This window comes from Balaenoptera physalus (assembly GCF_965194825.1).
Source record: "Balaenoptera physalus genome assembly, chromosome: 11".
Taxonomy (NCBI): Eukaryota; Metazoa; Chordata; class Mammalia; order Artiodactyla; family Balaenopteridae; genus Balaenoptera; species Balaenoptera physalus.
In genome coordinates this window covers 104039810-104056430 of record NC_138896.1, presented here as the reverse complement: position 1 = coordinate 104056430, position 16621 = coordinate 104039810, and the positions used below count along the sequence as shown (strand labels likewise).

Below are 16621 nucleotides of genomic sequence, written 5' to 3'. Positions count from 1 at the left end.
TGGGGGGTTAGTCGCCACACTTTGCTAACTCTTGTGTGCACATATTTTATACCAGAGTAGCGAGGAAATGGTGCCGCCTCCAGCTTCCACGAGCTACCCGGGCTCTGGGGGGCTCTGGGAAAATCGGGGCTGGGAAGTGACTGTGCTCTTATTGTACACTCTTGATTTCTCTGTATCTCTGGCTTGTGCTCTTTGTAATTACTGGGATTTGTCTGCCTTTTCAACACTATACTGAGCAATAACAATAAATGCACACGTGGAAATGCAGACACAGTACACATCACAAGGCCTTTTTCCGTGGGACAGCTGGGTCCCTGCCCTCCGTGGATTTGAACTCAGAGGGAAACCGAGTGCCTGGGAGGGAAAGGCACTTTGCCCAAGGGTGCACGGCTCAGGGGTGGTCTCTCTCCTTCCACCGAGTCACACCTTTTGAACAGTCACCATTTGAGGGAGGCAAGTTCAGCTTGCCCTGAGTCATTAACCCTCCATGAGGAACAGCTGACAATCCCAGTGGGCAAGACTTTGGGGGAAGAGGCCTCAGGAGGATGAAGAAGAGGTGGAGATTCAGGGTCTGGGAGGTCAGGGCACAAATTAGGGAAAGCTTTTCTAGCTTTGGGGTCTGGGATTAACCGGAGGGAGCTGATGGGAGATGTGGACAAAGGATGTAGGTGGCATCCCCCACTGGGGACGGGGGGATGCAGAAGGGACCCTGGCACACTAAGAGTCTGAACTTTGCACACCTCTGGTGGATATCAGCAAAGAACAAGAAAGTGCCCAGACCAAGAGACAGTCCCAATGTTGGTTCAAAGGTTGATGGTCGCACATGTGTGTGCATGCACGCACACACACACACACACACACACACACACACTAAAACCCAGCTCTTCTCAGGGAAAACTGATCCCCAGATCAAGCGCTGTAGGCCCAACCGCTTCTAAACCCAAACCCACTTTCACATCCAAAGGTCCATTTACTCCCAACATCAACCTTCCAGAGGAGGTATTATTACAATTCCCACTTAACAGAAGGGAAGACGGCAGCTCAGAGAGGTGAAGGGTATGCCCACCTAGTAAGCAGGGGATACAGTATTGATACCTCGCAGTCTTGATGCCAGAATCAGCACTCAAAACTTTTCAGTTCCACCAGCAAATATTTTAATGAATAGGATAACAGTTGCACTGTTTGTCCCAAATCCTCAATCTCTCCAACTTCAATGCCTACACCAGGGAATTCCTTAAATAACAACTATGCCCCATGCATTGTATTTGTATTATATCTAACGTGTCATTGTCCCCACTTTCTACTGGAGGAAAGTGAGGCTCAGAAAGAAGTGATATGATTTTATCACCCAGAGAATCAGTAGTACATCTACAGATCTGAGATCAGGGGATGTCCCTTGAAGAACAGGAGACCCAAGGGCCCCTCCCACTTTGTTCTCTGCAGTATTTCCACCATAAGCACCACCCCTCACACCCCTGCAATCTTTTTCCATTAGAGGGAAATTATGGGTCTTGAAAGCTGGGGTGGGGGTGGAGGGTGAGTTGCTACCGGGAGACCCAGCCCTGAGTTCTGTAAGACCCCACTCCCCGACACCCTCTCCAAAGCTCCTTGATGGTCTGGGTCTATCACACCCTCTGAGCCTTAACATTGTCCCTCCAGCAGTGACCATCTCCTGCTAGGACTCTTCCCTCCAGTTTCAAGAGGGGAAACAGGGATTTTGACTCACCCAAGGGAAGCTTAGACTCCATCCTGGGTCACTCAACTCCTTAAAGCCATGAGAGGTCAAGGGCTGCCCGACCATGTGTGGCTGAGGGGAGCCCCCAGGCTCTGTCCAGCTGTACAGCATTCTCACTGTGCCGGTGGGAAGCCAGGGACCTAGGGGTTGGGGAAACTGGCGATTGGGTCCTGGGCTCTAGCTGCAGGAGTCTGGCTGAGATCCTTCCTTGCCTGGGGAATCTACCCGGTGGGCCAGACTCACAGGATCCCAGAGCTATGAGGAAGGGGCAGTTTGAAGGCATGGGTCCTCTGGCTTGGAGAGGGCAGGGCGAGAGGCTGAGCCTCTGGCTAGGGGGTTATTCCCTGGGCTTCTTTGCCCCTGGTCCCAGCCTTGGGTCCTGAGGAGAGACTGACAAGGAAGCACTAAGACCAGTCTGGCCACTATTCCCAAAATTAGTCATCCTAAATTGTTCATCATAAGGCCAGTCGCACCCAGAACCGCAGAGAGGTGGGTGGAGGTGTAGTTACGCATGAGTCCCTTTTTTCATGTATGGATCTCAGGAAAAGGGAAGGGTTGGTCACGAGGGAAGACAGGTTAGAGCTTCAGATTTCAAGTCCCGGACTTGGCTTGCCTGGAAAACGAGAGTCCCACCCCTTTGGTCTCGAGCGTTACGCACGGAGAAGGGGAGGGGCCGTGGGAAGGCTTGGCACCGCCCCAGAAAGGACGGAACCTTTGTGCGAGCGGAGCGCGCTGCTGCCCGGAGGCTCCTGCGCCCGGCCCGGCGGCCTGCTAGACCGGCACCGGAAGTGAGCTGTTACGAGGCGCCGCCGGGACTTGCCACGTCCGAGGCCTGGAGCTGCCGCCGCTGCCGCTGCCGCCGCCGCCGCCGCAACCATGGTGAGTGCTTGGGGCCGGGGGTCGCCGAGCGGAGTTCTGGCCGTAGTCGCGGCCCTCCCGGGTTCCTCGCCGCGCTAAGGTTCAAGCCCCGAGCTGGGGCCGTTCAGCTCTCCCGCACCGCTTCGGGTCTGGGGGGCTCTGGCCCTGCCCGTCCGGACCTTTCGGAGGGGGAGGCCAGACGGAGGCCGCGGAACCTCCCAGAACTCTGCGGGCCGCGTCTGCTGCTTCTTTTCCTTCTCTTTCCCCAACAATTGACAACAAAACCCCAAACACCGTTGGAGCTACTGTGGCCTGAGCCCTTAGTAGGTTCCAAGCATTGTTCCTAATCTCAGCCTACTAACAGCCCCATGAAGTCGGGGCTGTTATTATCGACCTTTGACAAATGAGGAAGCTGGAAGTTCAGAGAGGTGGAGCCTCTTGCACAGGGAACAAGTGGCAGAGCTGAGATTCAAACCCTCACAACCATTCCCTTCTCTCACCTCCCGCCTCTCCCAGCAGAGATGTTTGTGGAACAGGTGCTTAGCCCAGGGCCCCGAGGTATGACGGGCACTTCAGGAAACTGATGTAAGGATGAGCTGAATGCCCCTGTGAGGCAGGGGCTCGGGCTTTTAAACCTCTGTGGTATCCACAGTGTACATTCACTCCACACTTACTCATCCAGTGAATGACCACCAGTGGGAACTAATGGATAGAAGCATCTAGCCTGAGCCTGGCACAGAGGGGGGGTTCAGTAAGCCGGTACTCTCGGGAAAATGGCTGTGCCTGTGTTTTTGAGGAAACATGGGTGAACCCAGAAGTCTGGACGCTGGGTTTGGTTCTTGCTTTGCAGGGCACTGGGTTTTAAATTTCTCGGGGTTTTTTTGGTCTCTGATTCTTCAGCTGCTAAGTAGAGTTGGGGTCTCTTACACCTGACACTCAGCTCTTTTTAAATGAGTGTTTAACTCATTAAGTAATTCTGAAGAGCTGAATTGTTTTGAGGGCTGTCTTTTACTACTTAAGGAAGACCGGACATCTTGAGGTGCTTAGGAGGAGGGACTTTTTTTTTTTAAAGAGCTTTAAAAAAAAAAAAAGCACTTGTTCATCAGTCCTGGTTGGTGCGTGAGAGTGGTTCAAAATAAATGCTGGTTATCTCCAAGGTCCTCTGGCGAACTAGTATGAAACTATCAGTAAGCTTTCTTCCTGCCTCTGCTTAGCCCTCAGCCATTGATTTAGGGAATTGGATGTAAGGACTAGATGGGCAGCCTAGTCAAGTGGAAAGCTTTGTGGGCTGGGAGTTAGCAGGTGGGGCTCTTCTCCCAGCTCCACCTTTAACTAGCTCTGTAACTTGAGCAGGTGCTTTCTGTTCCCTGGGCTTCTTCATCTCCTTAGTCCATCGGACAGCTCTGATGAACTCTGCCCTTCGGCCTTCCCAGTGCACATGTGAGAGTACTTTGTAACCCGGACAGCTTGGCACACGTAGGAGATGCTTCTCTTTATCTTCCTTACTTGCCTTTGCAGACCTCGGGGGCCTGCTTTGTAGGGCATCTAGACTTTGGTGAGAGAACCTATGCTTACTTGACATGTACCTTTTGAAATGCTTTGCAGCCATCCTCTTCCAGTATCCACCTTTCTGAAAAGTCAGGTCAGACTTTATACCTGCAGGGCTTGTGCTGGAAAAGGATGAAATGGGGGAAATGGTAAGAAATATCATTTCCAGTCTGAAACCTCCTTTTCCGTCCCTTTTCTACCCCAAGAGTTTTGAGAGAATAGTGGTTGAACAAAGTAAAACTGTGCACTTTTGTTCATTTACTTATTCATTCAGCAGATAGTCACTGAGTTCCTTCTGGTTGCAAAGCACTGTGCTGGGTGATTTGAGAGTATTCAGAACGGCCAGTGACACCGACCCTGGCTCCAGGGAGCTCACCTTCTAGTTGGGAGAAGAAACAGTGTAAAGTGTTGTAGACATTCATTGTTGATATTCAGAGGAATCCAGCCAGTTGGGGAATCTGGGAATCTTCAAGATGGCGAGGGGCGGGGGCAGCGTAATTTGAGCTGAACATCAGAGAATGGGTAGGAAGGTGATGACCATGGCAGCTCTGTTCCAGCCCTACAGACTGGGCTCTGTCACAGATGGTGTGCCAGGGAGCAGCCTCAGGAGAATCAATTGAACCAATTAATCAAAGTGTTAGGTGTTAACCCTGTTACACAAAAAACTGCCTGGAACATCAGAGGCTCTGTCGTCCAGGAAGGAACCCCAGCCATAGTTCCCTCAGGGTCCCTCTTCAGCCTCAAATGTAGCCAGGACCTCTCATGCCGCCATCCCCCCTTTGCTCATGTTATGCCCTCGGATTGGACTGTACTTTTTTCCCCTGTGCCACCTGGCAAATTCCTCATCATCTGAGCCCCAGTTTATGTCTACCACCACCAGCCCCTCAGACTGCTATAGCACATGTTAACCACCATTAAAGTATTTATCTTGCTTTGTTGGGGTTACTTATGTGCAGGTTTCTCAGGGGCAAGAAGTACCTCTTTTTCGTGTCTGCATCTCCAGTTCCTGGCACAGCGCTAGGCAAAATGAAGGCACTTAGAGTGAACATTTACTGAATGAATAAATGAATGAACAGATACAGTCAAGAACTTTAAAAATGATCAGTGGGGGGCTTCCCTGGTGGCGCAGTGGTTGAGAGTCTGCCTGCCAGTGCAGGGGACACGGGTTCGAGCCCTGGTCTGGGAAGATCCCACATGCCACGGAGCAACTGGGCCCGTGAGCCACAAATACTGAGCCTGAGCGTCTGGAGCCTCTGCTCCGCAACAAGAGAGGCCGCGATAGTGAGAGGCCCGCGCACCGCGATGAAGAGTGGCCCCCGCTCGCCGCAACTGGAGAAAGCCCTCGCACAGAGATGAAGACCCAACACAGCCAAAAATAAAAACATAATAAATAAATAATAAATAAAAATTAAAAAAAAAAATGATCAGTGGGTTCAATGAGATGATTGCATTCTAACTACTATCAGTGCATTTACCAACAATATCTTTGGTTCTAGGTGTCAGTAATTAACACCGTGGATACTTCCCATGAGGACATGATTGTAAGTATTCCTTTAGCCCTTCCTCACATGCTGTGGACATGGTCATTTCTGTTGATCGTTTATGAATCCACTGTGGCTTTGCAGCCTTTGCTAGTTAGGCTGTAACCTGAGGGGTATGGTCAGTCTCCCAGCAGTGCCCTCTGAGTTGGCAGGGCTGTGATAGTCTGGTCACTGTATGGCAGGAGAAACCTGGAAACAGTCTGTAGCTCAAGGTCCTCAGTCTCCTGGCCAAAAAGTAACCGTCTCTGGGATGGGATGGAAGTGGGTGCAGAGGTTTGAATTAGTCTTCCCACCTATCTTCCTCCTGCTGTCACTTCTTAGCCCCATTGGAAAGGGAAGAAAAAAATAGGAAAATGACTCAATACAAAGGCAGAGCCAGGTAGGACTGCCACAGACAGCAGGCCAGACAGTACTCTTTGAACCAGAAGTCATTAACTCAAGGCGTTTCCTGAGAGGCAAACATAGGGTTTGGTGTAAGACAACAGGGCTGTGGGAGAAGGTCCAGAGGTTAAAGTCTCCGGCAGCAAAGATGTGGACTCTGCTTCTTGCAGGGCAAGGAGTCCAGGTAGCCTTTGAACAGGACCCAGGTCAGTCAGCCTACAGCATTTCATCCCAGGCATCCTGCCCTCACAACCTTCCCACCAGCAGTTGCTTTTGAGTTTCTGAGGGGCTGCCTAGTCTCAGAATTGTAAGTTCCCTGGATGGGATCATGTGTGTTCTAGCTGTGAGACCACACCTCCTTGGAGACAGCATGGCACCTTGGGTAGGAAGATCCGGTCTGAGATCCCTAGTCAATCTCTTTTTTTTTTTTTGAATTTTATTTTATTTTTTTATACAGCAAGTTCTCATTAGTTATCCATTTTATACATATTGGTGTATATATGTCAATCCCAATCTCCCAATTCATCACACCACCACCACCCCGCCGCCACTTCCCCCCCTTGGTATCCATACGTTTGTTCTCTACATCTGTGTCTCTATTTCTGCCCTGCAAACTGGTTCATCTGTACCATTTTTCTAGGTTCCACATACATGCGGTAGTATACGACATTTGTTTTTCTCTTTCTGACTTCACTCCGTATGACAGTCTCTAGATCCATCCACGTCTCTACGAATGACCCAATTTCGTTCCGTTTAATGGCTGAGTAATATTCCGTTATATATATGTACCACATCTTTATCCATTCGTCTGTCGATGGGCATTTAGGTTGCTTCCATGACCTGGTTATTGTAAATAGTGCTGAAGTGAACGTTGGGGTGCATGTGTCTTTTTGAATTATGGTTTTCTCTGGGGATATGCCCAGTAGTGGGATTGCTGGGTCATATGGTAATTCTATTTTTAGTTTTTTAAGGAACCTCCACACTGTTTTCCCTAGTGGCTGTATCCATTTACATTCCCACCAACAGTGCAAGAGGTTCCCCTTTTCTCCACACCCTCTCCAGCATTTGTTGTTTGTAGATTTTCTGATGATGCCCATTCTCACTGGTGTGAGGTGATACCTCATTGTACTTTTGATTTGCATTTCTCTAATAATTAGTGATGTTGAGCAGCTTTGCATGTGCTTCTTGGCCATCTGTATGTCTTTTTTAGAGAAATGTCTGTTTAGGTCTTCTGCCCATTTTTCGGATTGGGTTGTTTGTTTTTTTAATATTGAGCTGCATGAGCTGTTTATATATTTTGGAAATTAATCCTTTGTCCATTGATTCATTTGCAAATATTCTCTCCCATTCTGAGGGTTGTCTTTTTGTCTTGTTTGTAGTCTCCTTTGCTGTGCAAAAGCTTTGAAGTTTCATTAGGTCCCATTTGTTTATTTTTGGTTTTATTTCCATTACTCTAGGAGGTGGATCCAAAAAGATCTTGCTGTGATTTATGTCAAAGAGTGTTCTTCCTATGTTTTCCTCTAAGAGTTTTATAGTGTCCAGTCTTACATTTAGGTCTCTAATCCATTTTGAGTTTATTTTTGTGTATGGTGTTAAGGAGTGTTCTAATTTCATTCTTTTACATGTAGCTGTCCAGTTTTCCCAGCAGCACTTACTGAAAAGACTGTCTTTTCTCCATTGCATATCCTTGCCTCCCTTGTCATAGATTAGTTGACCATGGGTGCATGGGTTTATCTCTGGGCTTTCTATCCTGTACAGTTGATCCATATTTCTGTTTTTGTGCCAGTACCATATTGTCTTGATTACTATAACTTTGTAGGATAGTCTGAAGTCAGCGAGTCTGATTCCTCCAGCTCTGTTTTTTTCCCTCAAGACTGCTTTGGCTATTCAGGGTCTTTTGTGTCTCCATACAAATTTTAAGATTATTTGTTCTAGTTCCGTAAAAAATGCCATTGGTGATTTGATAGGGATTGCATTGAATGTGTAGATTGCTTTGGGTAGTATAGTCATTTTCACAATATTGAGTCTTCCAATCTAAGAACATGCTGTATCTCTCCATCTGTTTGTATCATCTTTAATTTCTTTCATCAGTGTCTTATAGTTTTCTGCATACAGGTCTTTTGTCTCCCTAGGTAGGTTTATTCCTAGGCATTTTATTCTTTTTGTTGCAATGGTAAATGGGAGTGTTTCCTTAATTTCTCTTTCTGATCTTGCACTGTTAGTGTCTAGGAATGCAAGAGATTTCTGTGCATTAATTTTGTATCCTGCAACTTTACCAAATTCATTGATTAGCTCTAGTAGTTTTCTGGTGTCATCTTTAGGATTCTCTATGTATAGTATCATGTCATCTGCAAACAGTAATAGTTTTACTTCTTCTTTTCAAACTTGTATTCCTTTTATTTCTTTTTCTTCTCTGATTGCCGTGGCTAGGACTTCCAAAACTATGTTGAATAATAGTGGTGAGAGTGGACATCCTTGTCTTGTTCCTGATCTTAGAGGAAATGCATTCAGTTTCTTGCCATTGAGATTGATGTTTGCTGTGGGTTTGTCATAGATGGGCTTTATTATGTTGAGGTAGGTTCCCTCTATGCCCACTTTCTGGAGAGTTTTTATCATAAATGGGTGTTGAGTTTTGTCAAAAGCTTTTTCTGCATCTACTGAGATGATCATATGATTTTTCTTCTTCAATTTGTTGATATGGTGTATCACATTGATTGATTTGCATATATTGAAGAATCCTTGCATCCCTGGGGTAAATCCCACTTGATCATGGTGTATGATCCTTTTAATGTGTTGTTGGATTCTGTTTGCTAGTATTTTGTTGAGGATTTTTGCATCTATGTTCATGAGTGATATTGGTCTGTAATTTTCTTTTTCTGTAGTATCTTTGTCTGGTGTTGGTATCAGGGTGATGGTGGCCTCATAGAATGAGTTTGGGAGTGTTCCTTCCTCTGCAATTTTTTGGAAGAGTTTGAGAAGGATGGGTGTTAGCTCTTCTCTAAATGTTTGACAGAATTCACCTGTGAAGCCGTCTGGTCCTGGACTTTTGTTTGTTGGAAGATTTTTAATCACAGTTTCAATTTCATTACTTGTGATTGGTCTGTTCATATTTTCTGTTTCTTCCTGGTTCAGTCTTGGAAGGTTATACCTTTCTAAGAATTTGTCCATTTCTTCCAGGTTGTCTATTTTATTGGCATAGAGTTGCTTATAGCAGTCTCTTAGGATGCTTTGTATTTCTGCCGTGTCTGTTGTAACTTCTCCTTTTTAATTTCTAATTTTATTGATTTGAGTCCTCTCCCTCTTTTTCTTGATGATTCTGGCTAAAGGTTTATCAATTTTATCTTCTCAAAGAACCAGCTTTTAGTTTTATTGATCTTTGCTATTGTTTACTTTGTTTCTATTTCATTTATTTCTGCTCTGATCTTTATGATTTCTTTCCTTCTACTAACTTTGGGTTTTGTTTGTTCTTCTTTCTCTAGTTCCTTTAGGTGTAAGGTTAGATTGTTTATTTGAGATGTTTCTTGTTTCTTGAGGTAGACTTGTATTGCTATAAACTTCCCTCTGAGAACTGCTTTTGCTGCATCCCATAGGCTTTGGAAAATGTCGTGGATCGTTTGGGTCGTCGTGTTTTCATTGTCATTTGTCTCTAGGTATATTTTGATTTCCTCTTTGATTTCTTCAGTGATCTCTTGGTTACTTAGTAACATATTGTTTAGCCTCCATGTGTTTGTGTTTTTTACGGTTTTTTCCCCTGTAATTGATTTCTAATCTCATAGTGTTTTGGTCAGAAAAGATGCTTGATAGGATTTCAATTTTCTTAAATTTACTGAGGCTTGATTTGTTACCCAAGATGTGATCTGTCCTGGAGAATGTTCCATGTGCACTTGAGAAGAAAGTGTATCTGCTGTTTTTGAATGGAATGTCCTATAAATATCAATTAAATCTATCTGGTCTATGGTGTCATTTAAAGCTTGTGTTTCCTTATTAATTTTCTGTTTGGATGATCTGTCCATTGGTGTAAGTGAGGTGTTAAAGTCCCCCACTATTATTGTGTTATTGTCGATTTCCTCTTTTATAGCTGTTAGCAGTTGCCTTATGTATTGAGGTGCTCCTATGTTGGGTGCATATATATTTATAATTGTTATATCTTCTTCTTGGATTGATCCCTTGATCATGATGTAGTGTCCTTCCTTGTCTCTTGTAATATTCTTTATTTTGAAGTCTATTTTATCTGATATGAGTATAGCTACTCCAGCTTTCTTTTGATTTCCATTTGCATGGAATATCTTTTTCCATCCCCCCACTGTCAGTCTGTACGTGTCCCTAGGTGTGAAGTGGGTCTCTTGTAGGCAGCGTATCTATGGGTCTTGTTTTTGCATCCATTCAGTGAGCCTGTGTCATTTGGTTGGAGCATTTAATCCATTCACATTTAAGGTAATTATCGATATGTACCTATTAGCATTTTCTTAATTGTTGTGGGTTTGTTTTTGTAGGTCCTTTTCTTCTCTTGTGTTTCTCACTTAGAGAAGTTCCTTTAGCATTTGCTGTAGAGCTGGTTCGGTGGTGTTGAATTCTCTTAGCTTTTGCTTGTCTGTAACGCTTTTGATTTCTCCGTTGAATCTGAATGAGATCCTTGCTGGGTAGAGTAATGTTGGTTGTAGGTTCTTCCCTTTCATCTCTTTAATTATATCATGCCACTCCCTTCTGGCTTGTAGAGTTTCTGCCGAGAAATCAGCTGTTAACCTTATGGGAGTTCCCTTGTATGTTATTTGTCGTTTTTCCCTTGCTGCTTTTTCTTTGTCTTTAATTTTTACCAATTTGATTACTATGTGTCTCAGTGTATTTCTCCTTGGGTTTGTCCTGCCTGGGACTCTCTGCGCTTCCTGGACTTCGGTGGCTATTTCCTTTCCCATGTTAGGGAAGTTTTCCACTATAATCTCTTCAAATATTTTCTCAGGTCCTTTCTCTCTCTCTTCTCCTTCTGGGACCCCTATAGTGAGCATGTTGTTGCGTTTAATGTTGTCCCAGAGGTCTCTTAGGCTGTCTTCATTTCTTTTCTTTCTTTTCTGTTTATTCTGTTCCGCAGCAGTGAATTCCACCATTTTGTGTTCCAGGTCACTTATCCATTCTTCTGCCTCAGTTATTCTGCTATTGATTCCTTCTAGTGTAGTTTTCATTTCAGTTATTGTATTGTTCATCTCTGTTTGTTCTTCAGTTCTTCTAGGTCTTTGTTAAACATTTCTTGCATCTTCTCGATCTTTGCCTCCATTCTTATTCCGAGGTCCTGGATCATCTTCACTATCATTATTCTGAATTCTTTTTCTGGAAGGTTGCCTATCTCCACTTCATTTAGTTGTTTTTCTGGGGTTTTATCTTGTTCCTTCATCTGGTACAAAGTCCTTTGCCTTTTCATCTTGTCTATCTTTCTGTGAATGTGGTTTTTGTTCCACAGGCTGCCGAATTGTAGTTCTTCTTGCTTCTGCTGTCTGGCCTCTGGTGGATGAGGCTATCTAAGAGGCTTGTGCAAGTTTCCTGATGGGAGGGACTGATGGTGGGTAGAGCTGGGTGTTGCTCTGGTGGGCAGAGGTCAGTAAAACTTTAATCCACTTGTCTGCTGATGGGTGGGGCTGGGTTCCCTCCCTGTTGGTTGTTTGGCCTGAGGCGACCCAACACTGGAGCCTACCCGGGCTCTTTGGTGGGGCTATTGGCGGACTCTGGGAAGGCTCACACCAAGGAGTACTTCCCAGAACTTCTGCTGCCAGTGTCCTTATCCTCACGGTGAGCCACAGCCACCCCCTGCCTCTGCAGGAGACCCTCCAACACTAGCTGGTAGGTCTGGTTCAGTCTCCTATGGGGTCACTGCTCCTTCCCCTGGGTCCTGATGCACACACTACTTTGTGTGTGCCCGCCAAGAGGGGAGTCTCTGTTTCCCCCAGTCCTGGTGAAGTCCTGCAGTCAAATCCTGCTAGCCTTCCAAGTCTGATTCTCTAGGAATTCCTCCTCCCATTGCCGGACTCGTAGGTTGGGAATCCTGACGTGGGGCTCATAACCTTGACTCCAGTGGGTGGACTTCTGTGGTATAAGTGTTCTCCAGTTTGTGAATCACCCACCCAGCAGTTATGGGATTTGATTGTATTGTGATTGCGCCCCTCCTCCTGTCTCATTGTGGCTTCTCCTTTGTCTTTGCATGGGGGGTATCTTTTTTGGTGAGTTCCAGTGTCTTCCTGTCCATGATTGTTCAGCAGTTAGTTGTGAATCCGGTGCTCTCGCAAGAGGGAGTGAGGGCATGTCCTTCTACTCTGCCATCTTGAACCAAACTCCTAGTCAATCTCTTAACTTTTCTGAGCCAGCCCTGATTTCCTCATAGCTAAGATGGGAAAAAGTATGGATATGTTACCTCTCTCTGTGGGTTCATCTTGGGGAACAGATGAGACAAAGCAGTAATGACTGACGTCTGCATGCTCACTGTGCATCACACCCCATGCTGAATACTTCTCATGTAACCTTCATAACGACCCTCGAAGTCGATGCCATCATTAACTCCACTTAAAGATAAGGAAGCTAGGTTCAAGGGTATTAGGGAATTTTCCTAAGGTTGCACAGCAGATAACTTGATGTAGGATTTAAATCTCTTAGGTTCTTTGCCCTACTTCCTCCCAAAGTGTGTGATAGCACTCTGCAGGAGCAGTGCTTCGGAAAACACTTGCAGAGGAGCTCTGTCTTAACACCTGCCATGCCTACCTTCCTAGAAGCCAAGACCTGGAATGGTGGAGGGGATTGACCTCCCAAGAAGAATCAGGATGTTTTCCTTGGGTAGGGAGGTGAGGAAGGAATGTTGAAGCAGACGAAATGATTGCTTCCCTTTGAAAGGATGTGATTGCCCCTGATGACCGCAAGAGTGACAGCTAATAGTTCCTGAAACCCCCAAGGTGCAACAGTGAAGAAAGTGTCATCCGTTGGAATAGGCAGGGCCAGCAAACAGGAGGGGCCAGTAAGTACAGTGAGGCAGCAGGTGGATTGGCTCAGAGGAGCCATCGCCCAGATGGAAAAGGAGCTGTGAGCAGGGCCCAGCCCTAGGTCTGGATGGCCAGGCAGCATCGATGACATCGGTTCATCAGTGATGGGACCAGTGACATTTAAGGCATGAGTGGAGAGTCTGGGGTACTGGGCACACTACTAGGGAAAAGGTCAAGTAGAAACCCAGGAACAAAGGTCCACAAAGGATCCAGGGCCATGGGTGGAGGAAGGAGCCTAATGTCTGAATGGAACCGTGTGTGCAGGCCAGATGTGCATCATGGAGGACCTGATTGGGGCCTGCGGGCAGTCAGTGGCCTGCTTCTTTGGGTCAGCATTAGCCCTGGGTTCTGGCGCTGAGCCAAACCTCCCCGGCAGCCACGGAGCCTCAGAGCACAGTGGGGCGTGAGGAAGGAGGAAGAAGAGGGAAGCTAGGCAATCTTCTTTTCTCCCATACCCTCCCTGCAGAACAGGGTTGGGAAGGACTTCCCCTGTGATGTAAAGGGTCTAAAAGCAGCTGGGTGTGGTTTTTCTTGTCCCTTTCAGAAGGAAATTACCTGTCAGAGAAGTGAGAATGTGGACATGCTAGCTTCCTGCCCGATAGTGATGGTTCTTTGAGGTTTGATTAATTTCAGGTAGATTCTGGTCCACACTAGACTCAGTGCTGGTGACTGCCCCCACCCCACGCCCCTCCGCCCAGCCTGCCGGCTTCCCGAGCTGTCCTCTCTTTGCAGCATGACGCCCAGATGGACTACTACGGCACCCGCCTGGCAACCTGCTCATCAGACAGGTCCGTGAAGATCTTCGACGTGCGCAACGGAGGGCAGATCCTCATCGCCGACCTCCGGGGGTGAGTGCAGCCGACCCCGGGCAAGGTCTCAGAGAGTGTTTGGGCTTCTCAGACGTGGCAGGAAGGGCCGAGGGCCAGATCAGAGCAGCCCGCCGTGCAGTCAGCGGAGAGGACACCTGGTCCCAGCCAGCCGGCTGCCCTCATCAGGTATCCCAGGCCGATGGGGCCAGGAGCGAATGCCAGTTCTGCCGCCCCAGTGCCCACTGGCAGACCTGGGGCGAGGGAGTCAGTTATAGACTCCCAGAGCCTCCACCCACTCACCCCCAACACAGGCTGCCGCTGTCTCCGCCCAGGTAGAGCCTACTTGCAACAAGCGTCCAGCGGCCACTGCTATTTTCAAAAGTGGGAAACTAGCTTTTTCTTTTTTAAAACAAGTTTAGCTACCACATGATCTAAAGTGACTCAAGGCTGGTGATCTAAGAATGTAATAGTAATTATATAAATCCCATAATTCTGCCTGTTTGCCCATGGCAGGTACTCAGTGAATATTTACAAATGTTTGATTTACCTTTCTCCCTGTTGAGATTCTTGAGATCCTGGCTCTCATTTTTGTGGCCGCACGCTAGTGCTTTCCCTCAGTTCACTACCTCAGGTGGATGGGGTTCTTAACCTGGGTACCATGGATCTCCAAGGGTTCTGTGGGTAGAACTCAGGAGGTGGTGAACTGGGAGAGGGAAAAAATTACCTCTTTATTTTCAGTGACTCTGATATTTAGCATTTCCTTCAATTATGGCTATAGGCCAGGAACCACAGTAGTATTCATAATACCTGTCACTTTGTTACCAATAGGAGTCATAGATTTTTTTTTTTTAATAAATTTTATTTATTTATTTATTTTTGGCTGAGTTGGGTCTTTGTTGCTGCATGTGGGCTTTCTCTGGTTGCGGTGAGCGGGGGCTACTCTTCATTGCGGCACGCAAGCTTCTCATTGTGGTGGCTTCTCTTGTTGCGGAGCACAGGCTCTAGGCGCACGGGCTTCAGTAGTTGTGGCTCGTGGGCTCTAGAGTGTAGCCTCAGTAGTTGTGGCACATGGGCTTAGTTGCTCCGCGGCATGTGGGATCTTTCCGGACCAGGGCTTGAACCCGTGTCCCCTGCATTGGCAGGCGGATCCTAAACCACTGCACCACCAGGGAATACCGTCACAGATATTTTTATATCACATTACAGTTGTTGTAGCTTTCTCAAAACAGCATTTATGCTTATCACTACTTTGAAGTTAGAATGGTTATTAGACTTGCCACTAGAGTTTGTTACTTAAAGTGTTAACAAAGAAGCACACGTATCACTAATAACATAAATTGTTCTTTAACGTTTTGATAACTGTATATCAATATAATTGGGTTTTCTTTATAATCATAGTTCTATGTATTTTATCCATTATTCTGAGAAGGGACCATAATGTTCACCAGACTGCACAGGAGAAGTTAAGAATCGCTGACAAGTGGGTGTTCAGTACATGTTTGTGAATGGATTAAAAAAGACATAGCTAAGTCAGTAGCCATTTAGGGAGAAAGACCTAGAAGTTCCACCTCTTCCTGAGTGTCAGGAGTCCAGTGGCTGAGGAGCCAAATGTCACCTTCCCTGCTCAGTAGCCCGTGGCTGAGCGGAGAGCTCTTGAGGGTGAGGCCTGGCTGCCAGCACTGGCGGGGGCTGCACGTCTCCTGTCACTCGGTCCTCTGCTCTGTGTGTTTCTTGTGCTCAAAGTATGAAAAATATTGGAGGGTAATAAATTCAGGCCCCCATCCTTTGTTCCCTCAGTTAAAATTATGCTAGTTGTAGGACGTTTGAGTCTGCAGGGGTTTCATTAGCAGCTCCTTTGTAGAGACTGGGGATGGGCCATTGTCCCAGCTGGAGGGAGGAGAGCTCTGAGTGTCAGCGGTCCCGGGCCGAATGGGTGAGCAGGGAGCAGTGCTCAGAGCTAACAGGCATCAAGCTCGTGTTTTTTCCTTTTCTTGTACCAAGCACTGTTCTAAGCTCTTTACTGAGTTATCACGAACATTTCCCTCATGACCACCATGTGAAAGAAGTCTTGTTGACATCTCTATTAAGAGACAAAGCCAAAGAGAGGATATGGCCCTGGCCTAAAGTCAAGCAGCTAGTGAGTGTGGAGTGGGTGTGAAAGAGCCTGTCCCATCCCCTCTGTGCCATCCACCTCTTGTGTGCTGGGTGCCCCCCGTTCTGAGGGACGGCCCCAGTACAGAGCCTAGCACAGGGTACGTGCTCAGACAGTGAACTCACAGAGATGGGAAGAGAAGAGAGAGACATGCCTTTTGAAAAAGTTAAAAGAGTAGTGGCAAGTATCAAAATGAAATAGTTACTGCCTCCTCAAGAAGGTGACCGTCTGGGAAGATGAGTAGTGATTCATCTACAGATATACCCTGAGCACTTGTGGGGGTGAACCCTGGATCTCTTGGTGACTGTGCTGATGACAGAGGATGTAGGCTATGCTGGCCACCGTCTGGGGTAGGTGAGGGCTCTGCCGGGTCGGGACAGAGGGGCTGACTCGCCTTCGGCCTCAGGGTCCTCACTGCCCAATGACGGTCCCTTTTGGAGTGACATTATACACAGCTCTCCTTTTTGAAATTTTTAGGCAGTTCTGTCCTGAGAAGCCATTCACTTCTGTCCAAAATAGTGGCTGGCAGAGCACTGTGGGTTCCTTTGGCCCATTTGAGCAACCTCTGACCCTCTCCCCTT

The 16621-nt window shown here is 46.8% G+C and overlaps 1 protein-coding gene across 1 annotated transcript in view; it reads left to right on the top strand.

The window, feature by feature from the left end:
* The first annotated feature begins 2251 nt into the window (after positions 1–2251).
* Positions 2252–16621, top strand: part of SEC13 (SEC13 homolog, nuclear pore and COPII coat complex component) — a 50766-nt gene continuing 36396 nt past the window's right edge. Inside the window, 5 exon segments of the mRNA XM_082415775.1 lie at positions 2252–2491; positions 2494–2532; positions 2534–2614; positions 5638–5682; positions 13812–13927. Of these exon segments, the coding sequence (XP_082271901.1) occupies positions 2267–2491; positions 2494–2532; positions 2534–2614; positions 5638–5682; positions 13812–13927 (506 nt within the window). The 5' untranslated portion in view covers positions 2252–2266.